The sequence below is a fragment of the Macaca nemestrina genome, chromosome 7 (assembly GCF_043159975.1).
Source record: "Macaca nemestrina isolate mMacNem1 chromosome 7, mMacNem.hap1, whole genome shotgun sequence".
In the NCBI taxonomy this organism is placed as follows: Eukaryota; Metazoa; Chordata; class Mammalia; order Primates; family Cercopithecidae; genus Macaca; species Macaca nemestrina.
The window spans coordinates 106,961,601-106,986,535 of record NC_092131.1 but is presented as its reverse complement, the minus strand read 5'-3'; the positions used below and the strand labels follow the sequence as shown (position 1 = coordinate 106,986,535).

The window sequence follows — 24,935 nt, the reverse complement described above, 5'->3', positions numbered from 1 at the left end:
ACACTTTGGGGAGTTGAGGTGGGAGGATCGCTTGAGCCCAGGAGTTTTGCAACCAGCCTGGGCAACATGGTGAAATCTTGTCTCTATAAAAAGCACAAAAAGTTAGCCAGGCATGGTGGTGCGTGCCTGTAGTCCCAGCTACCTGGGAGGCCGAGATGGGAGGATCACCTGAGCTCGGGAGGTCAAGGCTGCAGTGAGCCGTGATCACACCACTGCCCTTCAGCCTGGGTGACAGTGAGAGCCTGTCTCAAAAAAATATAAAAATAAAATGTTTACCCCAAGTCAGAAATGTGGGAGTCACTGCAAAACTTTAATATATGTGTTAGCTTCCCAGAATGATCTTTCTAAAACATACTAGCCAGATTACTACCCTGCTGCAAATCTTTCTGTAGCTCCTCAATGTCCATTGGAAAATGCCCAAATGCCTGCCAAGAAATATAAGGTCTTGCATAGCCTGGGCTTGCCTCTGCCAAACTCCTCATCCCTCATTTCATATAAAAGCTATTATCAAATCTTGATGCTTCTTCCTAAACCCCTCTCAAATCTACCTTCTCTCCATTCCCACGATCATGGCTTCAGTGAAGCCCTCAGCATCTCATCTGGATCATCACACTTGCCTTTCAAGAAACTTCAGTCTCTCCCCTCACTAATATATGTATTTGCTTCCCAGAATGATCTTTCTAAAATACACTAGCCAAATCACTCCCCTGCTGCAAATTTTTCTGTAGCTCCTCACTGTCCATTGGATAAAGTCCAAATGTCTGCCAAGAAATACAAGGTCTTGCATGGCCTGGCCTCTGCCAACTCCCTAGTCTCATTTCTCCCCACTCCCACAATTCATCCTGACATTCCTCTATACAACCATACTCATCATTCCTGACACCCCTTTTGTGTATGCTGGTATTCCTGCTCAGGCCCTTGCCAGATATGGTTTCCCCTTCTTCTGCCTGAAAATCTCCTAATATCTCCTTTAGGAAGCCTTCCTGACCATTTCTCTATTGTGGGACTTAGCACTCTGAGTTATAATTACTTATGTTCTTATGTTTGTAACCTACCAGGGCAAGCGCTGTTTCTTAATCATTTTTGTATCCTGAGTGTCTAACACAATGCTAAAGACAATAATAAGTACACACAAAAAAGTCAAATGAACTTAAAACCAAAAAAAATTTAATGTCAAATAGCAGAAAACAAATTACAGATCAATGAACTCTAGAGGGAAGCTTTTTCCCTCACTTTAATCTTTTTCCTGAAAATGACTTCTTGCTTATGTTTGACACAAAGGAGGAGATTCCATTTAAAATAAGAGTTTTCTTGATTTTACCAAGAGGCTGATCCTTTCTTCCAGTCTCAGGTTTTGCCTATTTTGCCACAAACTGACAAAAATTAACAAAAAGAAAGATACTAAAGCCCTTTGAGTTTGGCATCTTGCAGCCCCATTTGTTAAAACCTGCAAACATTTCCAAGTACTGTAATTAGTACATTCATTAATGAAACAGTACTTTACATTTAATGTGCTGAATGTGATAACTTTGTGAGCAAATTAAACTTAGATACTTTTAAAAACCAAATAGACAAAGTATTATATGTATTCTAATCTCCCCAAAACTTCAAAGCTAATTTTTTAATATTTAAGTTTTTTAAACTCCTTATTCTTCTCTCTCTTGCTCTTCCTGCCTGCTACCAAATAAAAAATGTCTGTCCACATACCATACAATGCTCTTGTCCTATTAGACTGAAACTCAAGCCTCTTAAGACCAAAACTATCTGAAATAAGTTCTGGTTTAGGAAAAGGACCAGCCATTGGGCAATACCAGGACAGCAAGCCAGGTAGCACCCACCTGTAGCCCACCTTGCGGGCATAGTGCAGGCAATTCTCCTTTACATGGGTCTGGAAGTAGGCAGAGCGGCAGAGGACCCCACACTCCGGGCAGCAGTAGGGGGACTTGTGTGCGTGAATCCGCTGGTGGGCACAGAAACTGCACTGGTTGGGCAGCAGCATCTGGCATACCTGGCAGGTCTAGGAAAGAACACCAAGAAAGCAGATCATGCAGGAGCCATAGGCCTGTGGCTCTCCAACAGGGGCTGTCTGGCTTTCTAGCACACAGGTCAGAATAACCCCTTGCCCCAACCACTCTCTCTTCCAACTCTCCCGGACACTTCTGACACTCCTAGACCTCATTTCGAATGCTGATATTGATACCCAAGAAAGCTTTGTCTGATACCCTATTAATTGGAGACAGACCTGACTCTATTCTCTCAAAGACCAGTTCTGCCCCTAGGACTGTGTTTCTTTCCTGTGGCTTAGCAGAGGACCAGCTTTTCCTGTGCAGAGGCCGAAAGCACATCTTGAATTCTAAGACCTCACTGCACTGCTAGACCCACCAGGGTCTCTGTCATAGCTCAGTAGAGGCAGTTCTTGCCATCTACCCCCAACATTGGCCTGGTAGAGACCTGCTCAGCACCTCTAGTCAGGTAGTTCAGTGACTTCCAAAGTGGATCTGAGACCACCCTGACTGGTACTCAGAAGGCTCTCAATATAGACTGACTGAATAGTCTTGTCAGTTTCCATTGCTCTAGCCCTGTTTGCCCACTCTGGGGGATAGGAGAGTTGCAGGGGTGGGGGGAGGGGGTGGGATGGGGGGCAGGGGTTCCCTGAGCCACAGCTAAGCAAATATACCCACAGACAAGGTCAGATTAGGTAGCGGCTCCTTTGTTCTCAGCCCCAGGAGAAAACCAGGGGAAGTACAAGTCCTACAACCAGACTCCTTGAGCTCTGATGGGCAGAGCTCTGACAAGCAGCCAGCCCAGAGGGAAAAAGTAAAAGACTTAGCTGGTGCCTGCAGGCTGGAGAGGCCCCTCTTAACTTCTTAGTAAAGGGGACACCTGTCCTACTCACAGAGGGAGACACTGATGTGGGGTCAAAGGAGTTGCCTAAAGGGATATAGAAGCCAGCTCGAAGGGGCTGCCACTGACCAAAGATAGGATAACATGAGCATTAAAAAAATGACTGAATATGTAAATACACTGAATATATAAAAACAATGAGCCACTACAACATAAAACTAATAGAGGAGGTCACCTCAAAAATACTAGGATGGCTACTGTTTGAAAGAACACAAAATAAGTGCTGGAGAGAATATGGAGAAACTGGAACACTTGGGCACTGTTGGTGGGAATATAAAATGGTGCATCTACTGTGGAAAATAGTACAGTGGTATCTCAGAAAATTAAACACAGAAGTACCGTATGATCCAGCAGTGCCACCTCTGAGTGTATACCCAAAAGACTTAAAAGCAAGGTCTCAAAGATAGATACTTTTATGCTCATGTTCATAGCAACATTGTTCACAATAGCTAAGATGTGGAAATAACTCAAGTATTCATCAATGGATGAAAGGAAAAACAAAATGTGTTATATACACACAATGGAATATTATTCAGCCTTAACACAAGAAGGGAATTTTTTTTTTTTTTTTTTGAGACAGGGTCTCTGTCACCCAGACTAAAGCGCAGTGGCACGATCTTGGCTCACCACAGACTCCACCTCCCAGGCTCAAGCAATTCTCCTGCCTCAGCCTCCCGAGTTGCTGTGATTACAGGCATGCACCACTACAGCCTGGCTGATTTTTGTTTTTTAGTTTTCCAGTTTTTTTTTTTGTTTTTTGTTTTGTATGTTTAATAGAGACAGGGTTTTACCATGTTGGCCAGGCTGATCTTGAACTTCTGACCTCAAATGATCCACCCACCTCATCCACCCAGGAAGTGCTGGGCTTACAGGCATGAGCCACTGCGCCCAGCCAAAAAATAAGGAGATTGTGACATGCTACAACATAGACGAACCTTGAGGACATGCTAAATGGAAAAGCCAGTCACAAAAAGACAAATGCTGTGTGATTCCATTTGTATGAGATCCTAGAATAGTCAAACTCCTAGAGACAGAAAACATAAGGGTGGTTGCCAGGGCTTAGGAGGAGGAAGATAAATGGGGAATTGTTTTTTTGTTTGTTTGTTTCTTTTTTAAAATGAATACAGGGTTTCAGTTTTGCAACATGAAGAGTTCTGGAGACTGGTTTCACAACAATGTGAATATACCTAACATTAACACTACGGAACTGTACATATCAAAATGATTGTGATGGGAAATTTTACGTTACATGTATTTTACCACAATTTTAAAACAATAGAAGAGGGACTCTTAGAACACCAATTGAGATTTTCAGGGTATCAACTCACAACTCTGAGAACTGTTAATTAAAAGAAACAAATTATCCCATTTTCCAACATAAATTATATTTTAGAGTAACCAAAGAGCCCTCATGGAAGCAAAAAAGATACTTTATACAGAACTCTAGCTAATAAATGTGAAAGAAACAAAGAATTAGGAAAATATCCTTTGAAACTCAATAAAATTAGACTCAAACAGTGATTACTGATGGATAATTAGGTAAAAGGTGGGGAGCTTCACATTGAAGGGATCAGAATATTATCACCTAAATTCACTCTCATCAATTCAGCATCATTAAAAGTGAGACAATCAGGCACTTTGTGCCTCCTTAAGTTATGAAACAGGAAGAACACAGCACCCTCCACTCCCACCCTCCATCAAAACTGACCTGAATCTAATCAAGTCTTTACTGCTAACTTCTAGTCTACAGAAAAAAATATGGGACATGGAGGAAAAAATTCCTTGCATGAGGAAGTAATCAGCAAAACTCAAAGTTCTGGAAAACTTAGGAAGCAATCAGTTAAACCCAGAATTGTTCTGGAAAATGCTCAGAACACATGACCCAGTTTCTTCAACAAGTCAATGGCATGAAAAGAGGGTGTCTACTAGGATGGAGTGGGAAGAGGTACTGTTCCAGATTGAGCTATTTATGAAACATAAACAAATGTGATGTGTGGCCCCATGTTCAGATCCTGACTCAAAATAATCCCAACTGTAAAAAGACATTTTTCGACATAACTGGAAAAATCTGAATATGAACATATAGTAGGTAATATTAAGGGATTGTTACTAATTGTGTTGGGTGGAATGACAATATCCATCTGGCTGACATCCTGCCCCACCAACGTAGCTTGGAAAGCAAGAGGAAGGATGAAAGACTCCCTGGGTCACTGCAGAGGGAGGCATGCTCCATTCAAGGGCAGACTCCCAGGAAGAAGACGGAAAGCTCAAACCAATGCTGTTCCCGCAGTCCCTGCTGTGGTGTCGAGCGCAACCTATCTGTCCACCCCCTGCCCTGGACACGTGGGCTGAAGCTAGGTACTGTCCTGTGGAAAACTCAAGCCCAGCAGCCATCAAGCCTAGTTTTTAATCCCATAGCTCAGGGTTCACCCTTTCCCTGAGACTCAGAAGCCAGTGGTAAGAGGTCTTGTGAGGGATTTGGAGCTGGCTGAGAGAGGCCTGATAGCCTTCTGTGCACTCCTTCCCTTCCTGTCGGCTGGTGCTCTTCGCCAGCTCCCACTAGGGCAGAATGACACAGAGAGGATGTAAGATGAGAAATGTTCCATGCCAGCCTGGGATCCTACACCCAGACCTCTGCCTCCTCGAATTTTAGAAGATGCACAAGGAGGCCCGGTGTGATGGCTCATGCCTGTAATCCCACCACTTTGGGGAGCCGAGGCAGGTGGATCACTTGAGGTCAGAAGTTCAAGACCAGCCTGGGCAAACATGGCAAAACTCCATCTCTACTAAAAATACAAAAATTAGCCAGGCGTGGTGGCGCACACCTGTAGTCCCAGCTACTCAGGAGGCTGAGGCAGGAGAATCACTTGAACCTAGGAGGCAGAGGTTGCAGTGGGCCAAGATCGTACCACTGCACTCCATCCTGGGTGACAAAGCAAGACTCCGTCTCACCCAAAAAAAAAAAAAAAGAAAGAAGGAAAAAAGAAGATACGTAAGGACCAGTGCGAAAAACTCCCAGGCCCAGGCATCAGATCTCCACTGCCAAGGGCCCTCATGGCCCCTTGACTCAGATAAAATAAACCTGGCCCAACTCAACCATGCTGGGGCAGCAAGAACACTGAAGCCCCAGGGGAACAGACCCAGAGTGACCATACCCCATCTGACGCATCAGAAGAAAAACGCAAACTGAAACAGACCAGGGAAGATGAGAAGCCATAGTGGGATCCTATAGAACCTTCTGGCCCTTTTGGGGGGCTGAGTCCTCCAGAGAAGCCCTACAGGTCCACCAAACTCAACCTCTGACCTCTACCCTAATATTCCCAAGACCAGCCTCATGCATAACAATTTCCTCTTCTTCAAACCCACTCTGCTCTCTCATACTCCTTTGCTCCCTATACTCAGAACACCCTTGCCCCTCCTACTCCTCCAAACTCATCCTTGCAAGCCCAACTTAAATGTCACCTCCACACAGCATCTTCCTCATGCATGGAGTCACCATGAATTAGTCCCTCTGAAGCACTCTATGCAATCAGGTTTACAACCTTGGTTTAGCCCCACTCAGTCGGCCACATATTGTAGCTGTTTGGGTGGTGACCACTGCCCTTGCTAGGCCACTGTGAACTCCTAAAGGTGAGACTCCCTTCTGCAGGCATCCCCTGGTTGGCACAGACCCCCAGCCCATGCACAGTGGGCACTCAGAGAACACATGCAAAGCTCATCAGCTACCAACACATGCACAGACCCCTGGCTGAACTGAAGCAAAAAGAGCTGTTTTGCTTTCCTCCCACCAGGCCTCTGGAGCATCAGCTTAGGGAAGCACCATGAGGGGTGGGTTTGGCTGTGTCATGAAGAGAACCACCTTCTGGAGGCCTCCTTCTTCAGGGAAACCACTAACACATAACACAGACACAGAAGGCGCCAAAGGGTATTCTCAGTGCAGAAGGCCTTTTTTTTTTTTTTTTTTTTTTTAAATGAATCTCATCAAGCATAACCAAGAATCAAAACAAGCAGATAAACACAGTTGCTTTCCTGGAGTGGTGAGAATGCAGTTGAAAGAAGGAGGCTCCAAAAACCTCTGCCACAGGCCCCACATGTCTGTCCACTCTCCTTCCTTCTACCCCAGCCTTGCCTTTGGCCCTACTGCAGTTTCCACAAAAGGACTGCAAAAACAGCTATGTCACTGGACTGCAAAAACAGCTGTGTCACTGCAGGTCAGAACAACTTATTAAAGACACAGTTCTTTGGCTGGGCACAGTGGCTCACACCTATAATCCCCGCACTCTGGGAGGCCAAGGTGGGCAGATCACTTGAGGCCAGGAGTTTAAGAACAGCCTAGGCAACATGGTGAAACCCCGTCTCTACCAAAAATATAAACATTAGCTAGGCATGGTGGTGCACGCCTGTAGTCCCAGCTACTTGGGGAGGCTGAGGCACAAGAATCTCTTGAACCCCAGAGACAGAGGCTGCAGTGAGCTGAGATCCCACCAGTGCACTCCAGCCTGGGCGACAGAGCAAGACTCCGTCTCAAGTGAAAAAAAAAAGACAAAGTTCTTAGAACAGACTGAGGTGCAGGGGCGGTGACTCACCTATCTCTGTCCCCAAGTTCCTTGGTCACATGCTAAGACTGTGCTGACACCTGCCAGAGACCAGAGGGAGATCATGCAGTAAAGACCTATCTCTGGCCTGACACTGGGCCTTGACAGACCCTTTGAGGGAAAGCTAAACGGAAATGGGACATGTCCATAAATACACTTGCTAATTTAGGGTCTCACCTCAGTAATGGGCAGGACACCTTTTCCAACAAACACCAAGCACTAAATATTCAGGCAGACGTCCTCTTCTAAGACTCATAAGATTCCATCACTGCCCCCATATCAATGAGCTTTCCTCTCCATGCCCAGTCATGGAACCTGTGTGAGCCAGGGGCCCAATACCCATAACAGTGAGGGTCTGCTTACCAGCCCCTCTGTCTCCTCTGTTGTCCTCTGGAAATGTGCAGCCAGGACCATGTAGTCCCGCATCTGCTTGTGACATTCAAGACACTTGATTGAGTACCGGATGAGCCTCACAGGGTCTGGGTAGAGTGGCAAGGCTGGAGGAGGAGGACTGGCACTGCCCGAAGTGAGGCCATGTTTGGGAGATGATGAAGGGGCTGGGGCTGCTGGTGCCGTGGAGTTCACAGGGGCCGACACGAACATTTGGTCTGCAGAGATGGGCTTCACCAGCAGCTGGGAACACTGCATGACGAGCCCCTTGCTCTTGTGGTCACGGGCATGCCGGAGCAGGCTGCACTTGTTGAAGAAGAGCAGCGTCTTAGAGCACAGTGTGCACAGTACCTCAATGTGGACGCTCCGCCGGCCATAGTGCTGGCTCAGGCTCTTCTCTAAGGCAAATGCGTCTCCACACTCCAGGCAGCAGTACCCACTGGCCGGCACGTGGATCCTGCTGTCCGCAGGCGGGCTGAGATTTGGCGCGTAGAGGGGCACGGGGTTGGAGCTATGGAGGACCTTGTTGAAGACCTCTACAATCAGTGGAGCAGCCTTTTTCACCTGGTGGACCAGGGGCACCGACATTTGTGTAAGCTGTGGCTGGCTCCGTCTTTGCACTGAGGACTTGGCTGTCACTGATGCAGCAACACTGTGGGGGACGAGGTTCAGGTTGGCCAAGTGCACGGCTTTGGGTAGGAGGTTGGCAGGGGCCAGGGTGGATGCCTGCAGTGCTGTGCTCTGTTGCTTCTTGCCTGTCTGTGAGCCTGGGGCAGCCCCCTTTGGGACCTGGGGCCCAGAACTGCAGCAGGGAGATGAAGAGTCACTGGCCTTTGTCATGCTCTCGTCCCCTTTCCTGGCCCCCTGGGGGCTCCCTGAATTTGTGCCTGCCTCAGGAAAGTGCTCTTCCACAGGCACCTCATCCCCTGGCACCTCGCTTGGGGCCTCAGCAATGGCGCTCCCTAGAGGTGACCCAACAGGGGACTTACTTGGATCATCAGGATCTGGCAGGATCCTTGTGACAGTCCGTTTGATTTCCCCTGATGATGTTTTAATGGTTTTGATTCTCACTTTGGGAATTGCTGGTGGGGAGCTGGCAGCCACAGACGGTGAGCCTTTGCTGCTGCTGTCACTGCAGATGCTACGAGGGCTGTCTGATGGCTTGATACTTTTTCTAGTGGCCTCCAGAGGGCTCCGGGGACTCTTTGGTGACTTGGGCATTTTGGGGCTACCTTTAGAACCCTCTTTAGCGGGCCCTGAGAGATCCTTTGTGTGGCCAGGCTGATCCTCCTTAGTGACACTAGCCACTCTTTTGGCCTGCAAGGCCACCAAGGCTGCCACACAAGAGGACAGCTTGGAATGAGCTGGCTTTAGACGCTGCCTAGGGGGGACTGATGAGCAGGTACCAAGCTCCCGGGCAAGCCCCTTGGACTCTCCGACACTGTTGCTAGGATGGCTGTTGAACTCCAAAGCTTCCCCAAAGAACTGAGTGGCATCCGGATCCTTGTGAGGTTCCACTGCGTTCTGCCCACCTCGCTCGTGTTCCTGCTGGCTCCCCAAGGGCAGGGGTTCTGGCTTGGGTTCTTTCTTACAAAAATGATCAAACATATGCAGCTCTGGAACCGGAAACTTAGCCAGAGCCTCCAGGACTGGGCCCCCCGCAGCTCCGCACCCAAGAGCGGGTGGGAAATAACTGTCAGAGTGTTTGGGCTTTATCCCGAATCCGTTATCTTTGATGGGATCCTCAGGTTCTGGGCTGGAGATTGGACTGAACTGGTTGAAGGTGGGTAATGGCTCTGACTTGGGAGGCTCCAGTTTGCCAGGGAAACTCCTGGCACTGTCTCCATTCATAAAAGTAGAATCAAATTTCCCACAGTTGTGGGGATCTGGAGGCAGATCTGAGCCCCGGAATCCATTGTGTAGGAGACTGGGAGTAATGTGGTCCTTCTCTGCTTCAAACGACTCCTGGCGGCTGGTGTTCTTGACAATGACACTCACGGCCGGCACATCAGGGGCTGATCCTGAGTGAGACAAGGACACACTTTCATCCATACATATGCCTGGAGGTTTGAGGGGACTCTCATTCTCCTCACTGGGTGTCTGGATGGCCTCCTTGGCATCAAGGCTGGTGGGGTCTGGGATGTCAAAGGCAGCCAGAAGGTCATCAAAATCTGGGGTTTTCATATCCCCCATGGCTGGATGCTGGCAAGGGCTATAACAGAAACAGAGAACAGAATCAGTGACCACCAGGGTCCCATTGGACCATCTTCACTACACACCCATCAAACTAATGCACACACAGCCAGGACACCCATGCAAAACCCCACATACTATGACAGGAAGCCACCCACCTCAGTTTTACCCCAACAGGTTTCTAAAATGCTGGAGAGGTGGGGGCAGAGATGGAAAGAGTAGTGAGATGTAGCGACAAGCCTGCTTGGATGATCTTAAACCTCAGTACCTGGAAATTGACGGCTAGTTACAAAGCCACAAAGAATATGCTCCTACCATACTCCCCCAGCTTCTCAGGGAACCTCATGCCTCCATGATCATGTGCACTAGCAAAAAGCCACTCAGCACTTCCAGCCTTTAGAAAACTACTGATTAATACATAGAACCTGGCTATAACTTCTTCTGCTAATTTACTCTTAGCAATTACTCACTAACTTTATATAACTTTGGGGGTTTTTGCTGCATAAATTCAATCAAATCCAAAATGATTTGCTATTTGTGTTGTCTTATTAATAAACTCTAGAAAATTACATCATCCCTAGGTATTTTTTCTCTGTTCAGCAGACACACTTGATTCCTTTTCACCCTAAAACTGTTACCAGTTGGTAAATGCTCCTCCATTAAACCTGAGGAGCAAGGTGACTTGCAAAGTACCAACAGTTATCAAATTGGTCAGTTGACAATTTGGGGGAAGCCTAAATTCTATTTTGACTTAATATACAAAGAATAAGATAATAATTCTATTTTAACTTCATGCACCTGGTTCCTTCATGATCTGGGGAAGCAGAGCTACAGAACTACTGCAACATGGGAAACACAAGGCCCTAGAGAGATCTTCCATTAGGAAATTCTCATAAAACTCACACTTAAGATGAAACATGAAACTGGCTGGCTCAAACCTGCTGGAGGGAGAAGAAAAACCTCACCATGTCCCTTTAAAACCTGGATCTGCTTCAGCACTCCAGGGCCTTTACTGGCTTACGTGTTTCTTATGTCACATTTATGTTGAAAACCTTTCAGGATGCAGACTGGCACAATTCTTTTAGAAAGCAGTATGGTAGCTTCACAGAACCAGAAAAGTGGCAAACTTTAGGTCCAGGAACCCCACTTCCAGAAATTTCTCTTAAGAACAAAAATTCTCAAAAACTATATGCAAAAATGATATGTTACAGCATTATTTAAAAAGCACAAAAGAGAGTGACACACACAAAAAGAATTTAAATGTCTTAAGACCAAAAAAAAAAAAAAAATACTTAATAGGCTGTAATGCAGTCATTAAAAATTCTCATTATGGGCCGGGCGTGGTGGCTCTTGCCTGTAATCCCAGCATTTTGGAAGGCTGAGGCAGGCAGATAGCTTGAGGTCAGGAGTTCAAGACCAGCCTGGCCACCATGGTGAAACCCTGTCTCTACTAAAAATACAAAAATTAGCCAGGTGTGGTGGTGGGCGCCTGTAATCCCAGCTACTCCGGAGGCTGAGGCAGGAGAATCACTTGATCCCAGGAGGCAGAGGTTGCCATGAGTCAAGATCGCACCACTGCACCCCAGCCTGGGCGACAGAGTGAGACTCCATCTCTAAATAAATAAATAAATTAATTAATTTTAAAAAATTCTCACTATGAAATCCATATAGCAACAAGGACAATTACTTATAATGTCAAGTTTAAAAAGACTAATACAAAAATGTTGTCAGACTATAACAATGTAAAATTATGCATGCATTTGAGTCAAGATTTTAAAAAAAAATGAAAATGATTATGTGCAGAGTAGTGGAATTACTATTGGGTTAGTTTTTCAAAACTTTTTTAGGGGGCTGATAGACTGCTTTTATAATTTTTAAAGGGAAAAATAACAACAGTAACAACAAAAACCCACTCAGAACCACAGGGCAGCAGGTGGCATAGCAGAGGTATATCTCTTACCACCCCATGGGATCAACAGGTTTCCAGCTTTGGTTCTTGCCCCTCTCCCAACTCCCAGCAAAACACATCTGCCTGCATAAGAGTTCTCACAGAAAATGAAAATTATACTCCCTCCCATTGGGAAGATATCTAATTATGGTAATAATAAAGTGCAATACCAATTATCTAAACATGGGTTGGCAGAATACACCACTGGAATGAGATATAAAGTTTTGAACAGAACAAATGTTTGTCTCTTGGAGTAGGAGGTGTTGGAACCCATAAAAAAGAGGAACATACCCGATGTCACTGAAAGCAGTGGGTACTCAATACCAAGTGACTTACTATGCAGGGTGATCATAACTATAAGGAAACACCTGCATGATATTTGCTTTATAAGCTTCTTTTTTATTTCTTTTTTGTTCTTTCTTTCTTTTAAATGTCTAGGAAAGGCCAGGCACAGTGGCTCACTCCTGTAGTCCCAGCACTTTTGGAGGCCGAGGCAAGTGGATCACCTGAGGTCAGGAGTTCGAGACCAGCCTGGCCAACACAGTGAAATCTCGTCTCTACTAAAACTACAAAAATTAGTTGGGACACGCCTGTAGTCCCAGCTACCTGGGAGGCTGAAGCAGGAGAATCACTTGAACCCAGGAGGAGAAGGTTGCAGTGAGTCGAGATCTTGCCACTGCACTCCAGCCTGGGCAACAGACCGAGACTCCATCTCAAAAAAACAAAACAAAACTGTCTACGAAAAAAAAGATTGAGGGGAAAGGGCAGAATAGATTTCCCAGCTCTCATTTAGGAGATGGAGAAAGCATGTGGGAGAAGAGGAGAAGTTGATTGTGTGTATAAGGATTAGCTGGGAGTTTGCTATTATCTAATATGAAGTTGCAGAGGCTTGAAGCAGAGAAAGATTACATCAGAAGTAAAGCTCTCCTCATAGAGAAATCTCAGGGATTGACTGAGAATGGTCAGAAGTAAAGTGAGTATCTTTTGCTGGAAAATCAGAGCTAGTAAATGGTGTGAGAGCTCAATATTAGCAGCAGAAAAAAAACCTTATGAGATTTTAGGTCAGGTACAGTAGCTCACACCTGTAATCTTAGCACTTTGGGAGGCCAAGGGAGGAGGATCACTTGAGCCCAGGAGTTTGAGAGTAGCCGGGGAACACAGTGAGACTCTCTCTATTTTTAAGAAGAATGTTTTAAATGCCAAAGCTGAAAGCCTTTAAAAGCCAAAGATCACATCCTGTTTTCTATTTAGCCCCAGTAAGAAAAACCAAAAACAGCAGTAATCAATAACTGTGAATAAGGTACTCTACCGTGTACCTACATGTTTATATTTACTTGAACCTTGCTCTAAAGCATCACATTGTTTTTAAATAGAAATTAATCAAAATGTACCCTGTTATAAAGCAAAAGAAGAAACTGTAAAGAAAAAACCAATAAAAAAGTTCTATTTACCAAAAACCTGCCAGCACAAAGTTAAAAGGCAAACAACAAATCAAAAGGAATATTTGCAACATATAATTATCCTTGATATCTTAACTAAGACATAAAAAGCCCTTATAGAAGGACCTCCTCTTTCGGCTTTGGAGCCCCCTCCATCTGTCTCTGTACAAGGGAGTTTCTTCCTTCTGTCTTCTCCCTTCCTTCTTGCCTATTAAATGCTCCACTCCTTAAAACCACTCCACGTCGTGTCTGTGTCATTTTCTCTAAACCGGCATGAGGACCAAGAACCCTAGTGTTCCTCCACTCATCAGAGCCGTATCATTTTGGTGCATGGGCCAGGAAAGGAAATTCAATCATCAGACTGCAATCAAACTCCAAATGGTGCTACAAACTGAACCACACATGGACACGCCATCTTCTGAGGACTCTTAGATCAACCCCAGGAGGAGCCCTAGCTGCTGTTCCCCATTTGACGTCCCTTTTCAGCAGGAAGTAGCCAGAAAGAGTCGTCGCCCAAAACCCCCTAACAGAGTTAGTGTGGCATCTCCACAGTGGGGGAGTGTTGTAGGAAAAGGGGTCACTGGGAAGTTTTAAAGCATCTCTGGAAAAGTTTCTTGTAAAGCCCGGGCTCTTAGAGCCAGGCCAGCAACCTTTGATATGCAAGTCGGCCATTAGAAACTGGGTCCACCCAAACATGGAGATTCCCGCAGCCTTCTTGCCCTTTCCCTGCAAGTTCCTGGCAACATGGCCACCCCCACATATCCTCACGTGTGTAGAACGTCATGGCATCATGCATTTGTATATTAAAAGACTAGGGTGGGAGGGCCAGCTTTTTCTCTACGTGAATGGCATGACTAGTCAAACCAATCCTCTGAGCCCTATGCAAATCAAACACCGCCTCCTCCAGCCTCTGCATATATACCTGACCAGTATCCGTGGCCGGTGGGGACCTCCGTTTTCGGCTTTGGAGCCCCCCCCTCCCTTTGTCTCTGTACAGGGGAGCGTCCTCCTTCTGTCTTCTCCCTTCCTTCTTGCCTATCAAACTCTCCGCTCCTTAAAACAAAAACAAAAACAAAAAGCCCTTACAAAGCAATAAATAAAAGATAAGCAACCCATTAGAAAAATGAGTGAGGGTGATGAGCACACAATTAAAAGAGGAAAGACAAATGGACAGACTAGAAAAAATACTCCAGAATGGAGTTAGGTTACAAGAATATTCCAAATGTTAAAAGTATCTCGGCTGGGAGTGGTGGCTCATGCCTGTAATCCCAGCACTTTGGGAAGCCGAGGTGGGCGGATCACGAGGTCAGGAGATCAAGACCATCCTGGCTAAGACGGTGAAACCCTGTGTCTACTAGAAATACAAAAAAATTAGCTGGGCGTGTGATGGCAGGTGCCTGTAGTCCCAGCTACTCAGGAGGCTGAGGCAGGAGAATGGTGTGAACCCAGAGGTGGAGGTTGCAGTAAGCCAAGATCGTGCCACTGCACTCCAGTCTGGGCGACAGAGTTAGACTCCATTTCAAAAAAAAAAAAAAAAAAAATAGTATCTCAACAGATAAAATTATTTTCTCTTTTGTTTATCTTCATTTTAAAATTATTCAAACTATTTGTTTCAAATTGCATTACTTACGTAACTTCATTATTTTTAGCACTTTGGTGGGAGGCCAAGGTGGGATGATGGCTTGAGCCTAGGAGTTCAAGACCAGCCTAGGCAACATAGTGAGACCCCATGTCTCACTGAACAAGCTAGATAGATCCAGACCTGGTGAGCTCACTGAGTGATCTAGAGTGGCCTAGTCAAGAGGCAAGGCAGGATCACTGGTTTGGAGGCTGGGAGTAAATTTCACTCAAAGGTGAGATAATGGAATTTGCAACAATATGAACAGCCCCCTTGGGGGTAAAGAACAACTCCAAGACTGGCAGACTGACGACTATACCATCTCTCAGAATAAGTTTCTACCTAGGGAATATCTGGAAATATTTTTTAAAGATGAACATAAATCTTATTGTTTATTACAGGGTCTACTAGTTTGCCCAGGAAATTTTACCAAACATTTAAGTAAACATATCAACTAGATGTGGGTAAGGAGCATCTTAGTTTTGAAAGGGCCTCAGCATGCCAAATCACCCTGTTGGAATTATTTGAGGGTATAAAAACAATATGATTCGGCTGGGCGCAGTGGCTCACGCCCGTAATCCCAGCACTTCAGGAGGCTGAGGTGGGCAGATCACCTGAGGTCAGTTGGAGACCAGACTGGCCAACATAGTGAAACCCACCTCTACTAAAAATACAAAAATTAGCTGGGAATGGTGGTACGCACCTATAAACCCAGCTACTTGGGAGGCTGATGCAGGAGAACCTCTTGAATCCAGGAGGTGGAGGTTGCAATGAGCTAAGATCACGTCACTGCACTCCAGCCTGGGCAACAGAGCGAGACTCTGTCTCAAACAACAACAACAACAATAAAACCCAGTATGATTGGCTGGATACGGTGGCTCATGACTGTAATTCAGCACTTTGGGAGGTTGAGGCAGGGGATCCCTTGAGGTCAGGAGTTCGAGACCAGCCTGGCCAACATGGTGAAACCCTGTCTCTACCAAAAACACAAAAATTAGCCAGCTATGGTGGCAGATGCCTGTAGTCTCAGCTACTTAGGAGGCTGAGGCAGGAGAATCACTTGAACCTGGGAGGCAGAGGTTGCAGTAAGCCAATATTGCGCCACCGCACTCCAGCCCAGGTGGCAGAATGAGACCCTATCTTAGGAAAAGAAAAAGAAAACAGTGGCCAGGTGCTGTGGCTCATGCCTGTAATCTCAGCACTTTGGGAGGCCAAGGCGGGTGGATCGCCTGAAGTCAGGAGTTCGAGACCAGCCTGACCAACATGGCAAAATCCTGTCTCTACTAAAAATACAAAACCTAGCCGGGCATGGTGGCACACACCTGTAATCTCAACTAGGGGCAGGAGAATTGCTTGAACCTGGGAGGCAGAGGTTACAGTGAGCTGAGATGGCATTATTGCACTGCAGCCTAAGCAACAGAGTGAGGACTCTGTCTCAAAGAAAAAAAAAAAAAAGTATGATTATATATAATTATGGCAGAACTAGTAGACTAGTAGACAAAATTTCTACAGACTTTAAATACTAAGATCCCACCAAAAAAAAAAAAAAAAACAAAACCAGAAAAAAATAACAACTGACTTCCATAAAACTTGGGTGAAGGTATGTTATCTGTGTGCATCCGTATGTATGTCTTCATGTAATTCTCATTCATGGGGAAATATAACCAGTAGAGTTTTTAACCCATTGACTAGTTTTGGACTAGAGCTTTACGCTTTCATAAATTACCTAGAATGGTGGTTTCCAACCCGTAAGGGAACCCAGCTTCACATCCACATATGTGTTCTCAAGGACCAGCCATTAGATACACCACTACCGAATAATGACTCATGAAAAATTTATTTTAAAAAGGAAGTCTTCATAATTATATAAATGCTTTGAGACCCAATAATCTAGTAGAAGAATGTTAGGATGTAAGTTTCATGAAGGAAGAGGCTTATCTATTTCACTCATCACTGGATTCCCCATTAGGTACTCAATAAATATTTGTAGAAGCAATAAAGTAAAACCTTCAAGTTTGCAAATGGCCTTAAAGCTGTTCCTAATCAAAACGCAAAATTAAAAGACAGGTTCTCATGAGGCTGTATAAATAGGCAAAATTATAGCAAGTGACCATCAGTGAAGGCAAATGTGAAGGAACACTCAGAGAAAAGCAATACCAACTATACTTTTAGAATAATGGATTTTAAGCTACACTGTTCAATCAGCTTAGACTGTTCCCTTAAGATACCACATTGCATGTTTGATCACAAAAGGTCCAGAAAATGCTGGGCATTATCAGAAAGAACACTGTAAGCAAATTAGAACTTGTGATCCTGCCCTTATTCAAAACCACTCTGTGTCTGTAGCTACATGTGCTGTGCAGTTTGGGTTCCCTATACCTCAAGAAAAACATACCAGAGTTGGAAGAGGTCCTGAGAAATCTCAGAGATTGAAGTTATAAAGTAAATGAAACAGCTTTCTAATGAGAGCCTAAAAATTAGAGCTCTATTTTTTTTTCTGGAGAAGATGAAAATTTAGGAGAAAGGGGAAAGTATAACTAAATTATAGGTTTGTTCATCAAACCTCATAATACTAGAGAGAAGAGGGCAGTATTTTGAAGTTTGAAATAAAATATGTACTGGGCTTGGACATTCCCAGGGTGCTCTGTAGATCTTCACCCCTGGATGGGGACAAGGCAGGGCCCCTCTCTGAACTGACCTTTTTATTGGGAGAATTAAACCCCTGGTGGGTGGTGACTTGTTAAAAAAAGAAATAAAAGATGTAGACAAAAGATGATTTTATCTATTGTCAGAAAATATCCTGAATTATCACAGGTACAAAAATATATAAATGTAGTAACATTCACATATTCAAATCTAAAAATAAAAAAGGTTCCGAGGAACTAAGAACAAGGACTTAACACTGAACCCATGAGCTTTTTCCCCCTCTGCAACAAAGCCTTCAAATTTCAAGTAACATTAAACTTTGTTATCTGTTACTTCAGCAATGCTAAGTTCAGTAATAGTAGATTAATAAAAGCTCAGTAACAGGACATTAAGGAGGCAGAGGCACTCCAAAATGCATTAAGAAAAATTTGATCTCTAGTCAATATATTCTGTTTAATAAGACAAGGAAGCAAATAAAATGTTGTAGATTTATAAAATGAAAGTGAAAGGCAGCATGATTTAAGGAACACTGAACTGTGAGACAAAAAAAACACAAGTTTTCTTGAATTTGCCATTGTTCATTGTATTAGGACTGGAAGAAAGGATGGATGGATGTTTTACAACCTGTGGGTGAACTTTCAACCCTGCTCCCCCACATGACTGACGATGGCTTAAATACTGGTATCATCTGTGTTGCATTACTGCTTGTAATTGTTAAGAGTTTTTATTTATTTGTTTGTCTCACTCTGTCGCCCAGGCTGGAGTGCAATGGTGTGATCATAGCTCACTTCAGCCTCCACCTCCTAGGCTCAAGTGATCCTCCCGCCTCAGGCTCCTGAGTAGCTGGGGTTGCAGGCATGCACCACCATGCCTGGCCAGATCTTTTAATTTTGTAGAGACAGGGTCTCCCTAGGTCGTACCAGGAATGGAAGCAGACAAGGGGAAAGTCAGAACAAGCAAACAAGTTCAAGAGTAAGCTGCTGCTCCCAAGATGTGCAGAGCCTCTGCCTGAACTCGAGCAGGAACATTAATCGTCGAGACACTGCTTTCATGGGTGGCAGCGAAGGGAACTCAGTGAAACTTCAGTAGGATCAGAGGAAACAGAAAAAAAAGAGCCTCAGAACAAAACCCCAGACTGGGAATGGTATAGCTAAAAGAATAAGGAATTGTGACCACATGGAATTGGCTTTCACTCCTATGGTATCAAAAATTACTTGTGTGAAGACCCTAGGTAGGCACTGGTTTAGTACGTAAAATTAAACTAACTTTAAAGATCTCTGAGTCCTTGAGCAGGCCAGGCTGCAATGGCTGGGCAAATTAATCTAGAACTTACGGATTTCTATATAAAAATTAACTGCTAAGGTGGACAAGCAGACTCCATAGCATATACATCTCACTGGCCTCTTGAATACACATCTGAGGCCTGATTATAGGTCTATGTCACTCCAAGTCTCAGATGTTCTGAGTCAGTCAACGGCCAATGTTTCATTTTATGAGGCACCTGCTGTTCAAGCCAGCAGCAAAAAATGGCCCAAAGAGATTCTCAGCAGTACATAAGAAACAGCTGTCCCAGTGGGCTCAGGCAAAAAAACCCCACCTTTTTTACTTGTCTTTCCTCCACTTAGTGTAGCCCCTCTAATGTACATATTGCCATAAAATTTGCTGTGAAACATACATCTGATCACCAAGATGACCCTGTTCAAAATCTCCATGGTGTTTGGGATGGAGCTCAAACCCTTCAGCCTCACATGGAGGATGCATTCCAATGTGGTCTCTGCCCCTCTCCAGCAACTTGTCAGGATACCTTTCATTCTGACCCCAGTGGTGGTTATCTCACACTCTCTCATGCCTCTGTGCCAGGGTTTGAGCTATCCCCCTGACTAGAGAAGAATACCTGATACCCCAACCCACCAGGGCCCCAAACACAAACCTGCCTAAGAACTCCTCATCTCCAAGCTTCGGCTCCAGAGTTCCCTTCTGATGCCTTCTCTGAGTGCTGCAACTCCAGTCCTCTGCCCTCCTCCTGCTCCACTTTTCTCCTGACACCCAGGCCTCTCTTCCTCTGTGGCAGCACTTCTCACAGGGGGTTGGAATCATTCGTTTGCTCGTCAGTCTTTGCCATCAGTATATGAGCGACTCCTGTGTTGGGGTCGTGTCTTTCTCCTCTATTTCCGTGACCTAACACACCTGGCTCCCCATGGCAGGTGAGTTGTCACGGCTCCCACTGCTCCCAGAGCCATTCCTGGATGTCTCTTCACCCCCCTGGCTGATGTACCTGCCCCTGCTTGCCCTGTGCAAGGTGTCCTTCGCCCAGAGGCAGCTTCTCCTCTCCCCCTGCCATGCCTTTTCCACGCCAACTGAAGATTGCAAGGACAGAATTATATTGCAAACATTCTAACAAGACTCACAAGATGTTAAAGCCGAAGGGGCTCTTAGAAATTATCTGGTCCAGGGGCTTCCAAATGCCTGTCTGAAGGCTGCTGGTGGACCGACTGCAAAAGAGTAACATGGGGAATGACCTAAAAATACAGATACACAGGCTCCACCATGAAAATTCTGATTCAATAGGTCTAGGATGGATCCCTGCTTTTGGGGTTTTTTTTTTTTAAAGCTTCCCAAGTGATTCTAGTGCACTGGTCTAGTCCAAACTCTTCATTTTTTAAACATGGAGAACTGAGGCTCAGAGACGGGAACCATCACCAAATGCTAAGACTTATGACTGGCACTGAAGGCACAAAGCTGAAGGCCCAGACCCTGCTCTTGAGCACCTACACATACATAATCCACTGGAAACATCTTTGGGCACCACTGAGGCTCATCAAGCGCACAGAATTCCCACAGAAGTCACCTCACTCTCCCTTTTGCTCTATTTATTCTTCCTCACATCATAATTTTCTACCTTTACTGTAGTTTACTGAACATTTCAGTAAAGTGTTCTCTTTCCTGCTATTTTATAAGCCCCTCAGTAGACACTCACTAAATTATTATTTCTAGATTTGGATCTCTACTTGGATATCTAATAGGCACCTCAGATCTACTATGTCTAAAATCTAGCTCTTGATTTCCTCCTACAGCCTTCCCCATTTCAGTAAATGAAAATGCCATTCTTCCAGCTGCTTAGGCTTAAACCTCTCTTTCTTTCACACCCTTCATCCAATCCACAAGCATATCCTGTCAACACAACCTTCAAAATATATTCAAGTCCAGCCATTTCTCACTACCTCTACCATCATCTCTCTCCTGTGTTCCCACAAAAGCCTGCCAATTGATCTCCTTGCTTCCACCCTTGCCTCTACTAGTCACTCCCAACACAGCAGCCAGAGTATTGCTATTGAAACGTACGTTGCCACTGGGCACAGTGGTCCATGCCTGTAGTACCAGCTACTCAGGAGGCTGAGGCAGGAGGATCACTTGAGCCCAGGAATTTGAGGCTGCAGTGAGCCAGGAATGCACCTGAGGATAGCCACTGCACCCCAGCCTAGGCAACACAGTGAGATCCCATCTCGAAAAATAAGATAGTTTGTTTTCAAATTTTTTAATATATGTTAAGTTCTAGGGTACATGTGCACAACGGGCAGGTTTGTTATATATGTATACATGTGCCATGCTGGTGTGCCGCACCCGTTAACTCGTCATTTACATTAGGTATATCTCCTAATGCTATCCCTCCCCCTCCCCCTCCCCCCACCCCACGACAGGCCCCGGTGTGCGATGTTCCCCTTACTGTGTCCAAGTGTTCTCAATGTTCAGTTCCCACCTATGAGTGAGAACAATTTTAAAATGTTAAAGCACACATCACATCATGTCCCTACTCTCTTCAAAACCCTTCAACACCATCCCATCTCCCTCAGAGTGAAATCCCATCTTTCCCACAGCCTCCACAGCCGGGATGAAGGCACTGCCCCCGTCTCCTATGCCTCTCTCTCACCCAGTCTGTCCAGGCACACAAAGGCCTCCTTACATTCTTCAGGCATGCTGGTCATGCTCCATCCCGAGCCTCTGCAGTCACCATTCCCTCTGCTTGAAACATTCTCCCACCAGATCTCGGTGGGCTCACTTCCTCACTTCTTCAGGCCTTTAATCCAATGTCACTTTGTCAGGAACCTTCCATGACCATTCTACATGAGATACCAATCCCCAACCCCACCGTCAATCTTTATCCCCTTACACTGCTTTATTTTCTTCCCAGCACTTATCACCACCCAGCATATATTATATAATTGTTCATTACCTTATTGTCTTTTTGTAAATTCCAGTGTGTTTACAGGAAGGTAATCCACCATTAGAAAGGAGGAACAGGCCAGGTGCAGTGGCTCACGCCTATATTCCCAACACTTCAGGAGGCTGAGGTGGGCTGATCATCTGAGGTCAGGAGTTCGAGACCAGCCTGACCAACATGGTGAAACCCCATCTCTACTAAAAATACAAAAATTAGCCAAGCATGGTAGTGGGCACCTGTAATCCCAGCTACTCAGGAGGCTGAGGCAGGAGAATTGCTTGAACCCAGGAAGTGGAGGTTGCAGTGAGCTGAGATCATGCTATTGCACTCTAGCCTGGGCAACAGTTCCAAAAGAAAAAAGAAAGAAAGGAGGAGGAACAATTTGACAAGCTCATTTGTCCAGAGTTAAGATTGTTCAAGATAGTCACAGATTCCCAAGTGGGTTTATTATGAATCAAACATTTTGCAAATATGTAAATTTTTGTTTCACTTCTTAAAATTTTAGAGAGACCTTCAGTGGTCATAGGACTTCGCGAGTGGGAAGGAGTCTACCTAAAGTGCCCTTGTCTATGAATCCTGGATCCCTGTAATGGCTGATTAAATTAAATATTTTATCAGTGGGGAGTGCCCATTGGCCGATGTCCCATAAAGTCATTTGTTTTGAGGATGGGATCAGTGTGACACCAGAGGAAAGAAAAGGCTAGCTCTGAGAACCATAGGGAAGAGGTAGGTACAGGGTGGGCCTGAGTCTTAAGAAAAAAAGACACAAAAGGCTGGGCACAGTGGCTTACACCTGTACTCCCAGCACTTTGGGAGACTGAGGCAGGTGGATCACTTGAGGTCAGGAGTATGAGACCAGCCTGGCTAACATGATGAAACCTTGTCTCTACTAAAAATACAAAAATTAGCCAGGTGTGGTGGTGCACGCCTGTAATCCCAGCTACTCAGGAGGCTAAGGCAGGAGAATCGCTTGAACCCAGGAGGCAGAGGTTATAGTGTGCTGGGATCACGCCACTGCACTCCAGCCTCAAGCCTGGGCGACAGAGCACAACTGTCTCAACAAAAAGAAAGAAAAGAAAAGAAAAGAAAGAGAGAAAGAAAAGAAAAGGAAAGAAGATAAGAAGATACTGGCTAGGCACTATGGCTCGTGCCTGTAAGCCCAAGCAAGAGGCTGAGGCAGGTAGATCATTTAAGGCCAGGAGTTCAATACAAGCTGGGCAACATGGCAAAACCCCATCTCCACCAAAAAAAAAAAAAAAAAAAATTAAAATTAAAATTAGCTAGGAGTGGTGGCACATGTCTGTAGTCCCAGCTACTCAAGAGGCTGAGGTGGGAGGATTGCTTGAGCCTGGGAGGTTGAGGCTGCAGTGAGCTGTGATTGCACCACTGCACTCCAGGGTAAGTGACACAGCAAAACCCTATCAAAAAAAAGAAAGAAAGAAAAGAAAAGAAATCTAAAAAAAGAAAATACAACTCTGTGAACAAACTGAAATGCCATTGAATTGTACACTTTAAATGGGTAAATTGTATGGCATGTGAATTATATCTCGATAAAGGTGCTATCTTTTTTAAAAGATAGAAAAAGACAGAACTGGAGGGAGCTGGGATTATACAAGACAATAAAACTGACTGGGACAAGTAGACACTAGGCATTGGCAGCAACTGCAGTTTACACAGAGGTGACAATTTAGATACAAACTGATACTTTGTAACCTGTACCCCCTTTACCTTTCCTTATTTGCAAACAGATCTCAGCAATAACCTGGCACCACACTTTGTTAGAAGGAAAGAGGACCCAGAGATTTGAGAAAAAGGGGGACAGGACTCCTCTTGTTCACACACCATCCTGGTGTGTTCCTCCCAGTGAACTTTGTAAATGCATCGTCTCTTGGTAGTAGGGGACCCTAAATTTAAGCAAGAAGCCAGCAGCCTCAGACCTGCTGTGAACCAAGCCTCAAGTCCCGATGCAAAGGACCCTAGAAAACAGTGTTGGCCGGGCACGGTGGCTCATACCTGTAATCTCAGCACTTTGGGAGGCCGAGGCGGGTGGATCACCTGAGCTCAGGAGTTTGAGACCACCCAGGTCAACATGGTGAAACTAAAAATACAAAAGATCTCTAAGAAAGATACAAAAAAATTAACCGGGTATGGCGGTGCACACCTCTAGTACCAGCTACTTGGGAGGCTGAGGCAGGACAATCACTTGAGCCCCAGAGGCAAAGGCTGCAGTTAGCCGAGATCACGCCACTGCACTCCAGCTTGGGCTACGGAATGAGACTCCATCTTGAAAAACAAAAAGAAAACAGAAAGTGGCCATTCCACAGATTCACTCTTTCTTTGGTGGTTTTGAGGGTGCCACCAGTCTCATCTACCATAGACAACCTACAGCTCCAAAGCTTCCTAAACTGACAGGTCTAGAGGCACACAAAGAGCATGCTATTACTCTTAGAGGCATCTCTATGGTTGCCTTAGATCAACACAGAAGTTTAGGAGCTGGTGAGTCAAAGAGGTGCTAAAGTTTCTCTTCCAAGTGTCTGTTCTTATTCCCCTTTTCTTACATACATACACACACACACACACACACACACTCTTCTCTTTCTCATCCTCTCTCCCCCTATTTCTTCCTTCAAGGTACACTTTCTCTCCCTCTCTTCTCTTCCCCTGTCCTCTCTCTCTCTGTCTCTGTCTCTCTCTCCGCCCCCTGACTCTCCAGATCCTGCTCCCTCCCTCATGCCTCTCTTCCTCCCTCTTCTCTCCTTCCCCTCTCAACAGATATCTGGGTGTGCTCTTTCACCGTAACTGCTCAGACCTGAGGGAAGCCAGCCTTCAGCAGAAAAGTAGGGCCCCAGCCAAAGCAGCCCTTCACCAACAATCCAGCATGGTAACAGATCCAATATCCAGGTGTTCTATATGTGCCTACTGTATGTCCCTGGCGATCCAAGGGAATGATACGGAGTAACATGTCCCTATGTGCCTTTCTACA

General features: G+C 45.3%; 1 protein-coding gene across 6 annotated transcripts in view; it reads right to left on the bottom strand.

The window, feature by feature from the left end:
- The window catches only part of LOC105464712 (zinc finger protein 592), a 57,288-nt gene that overhangs the window by 15,632 nt on the left and 16,721 nt on the right, over nt 1–24,935 (bottom strand). For 3 of the 6 annotated variants that reach the window (XM_011712736.3, XM_011712740.3, XM_011712737.3), the window contains 2 exons: nt 7,863–10,101; nt 1,839–2,017 (listed from right to left, as the gene is read on the bottom strand). In XM_011712736.3, coding sequence (XP_011711038.1) covers nt 1,839–2,017; nt 7,863–10,101 — 2,418 coding nt within the window. Of the gene's footprint in view, nt 1–1,838; nt 2,018–7,862; nt 10,102–14,391; nt 14,523–19,663; nt 20,091–24,935 lie in introns of those variants that run through there. The other 3 variants (XM_011712739.3, XM_011712735.3, XM_011712738.3) reach the window with 3 other exon arrangements.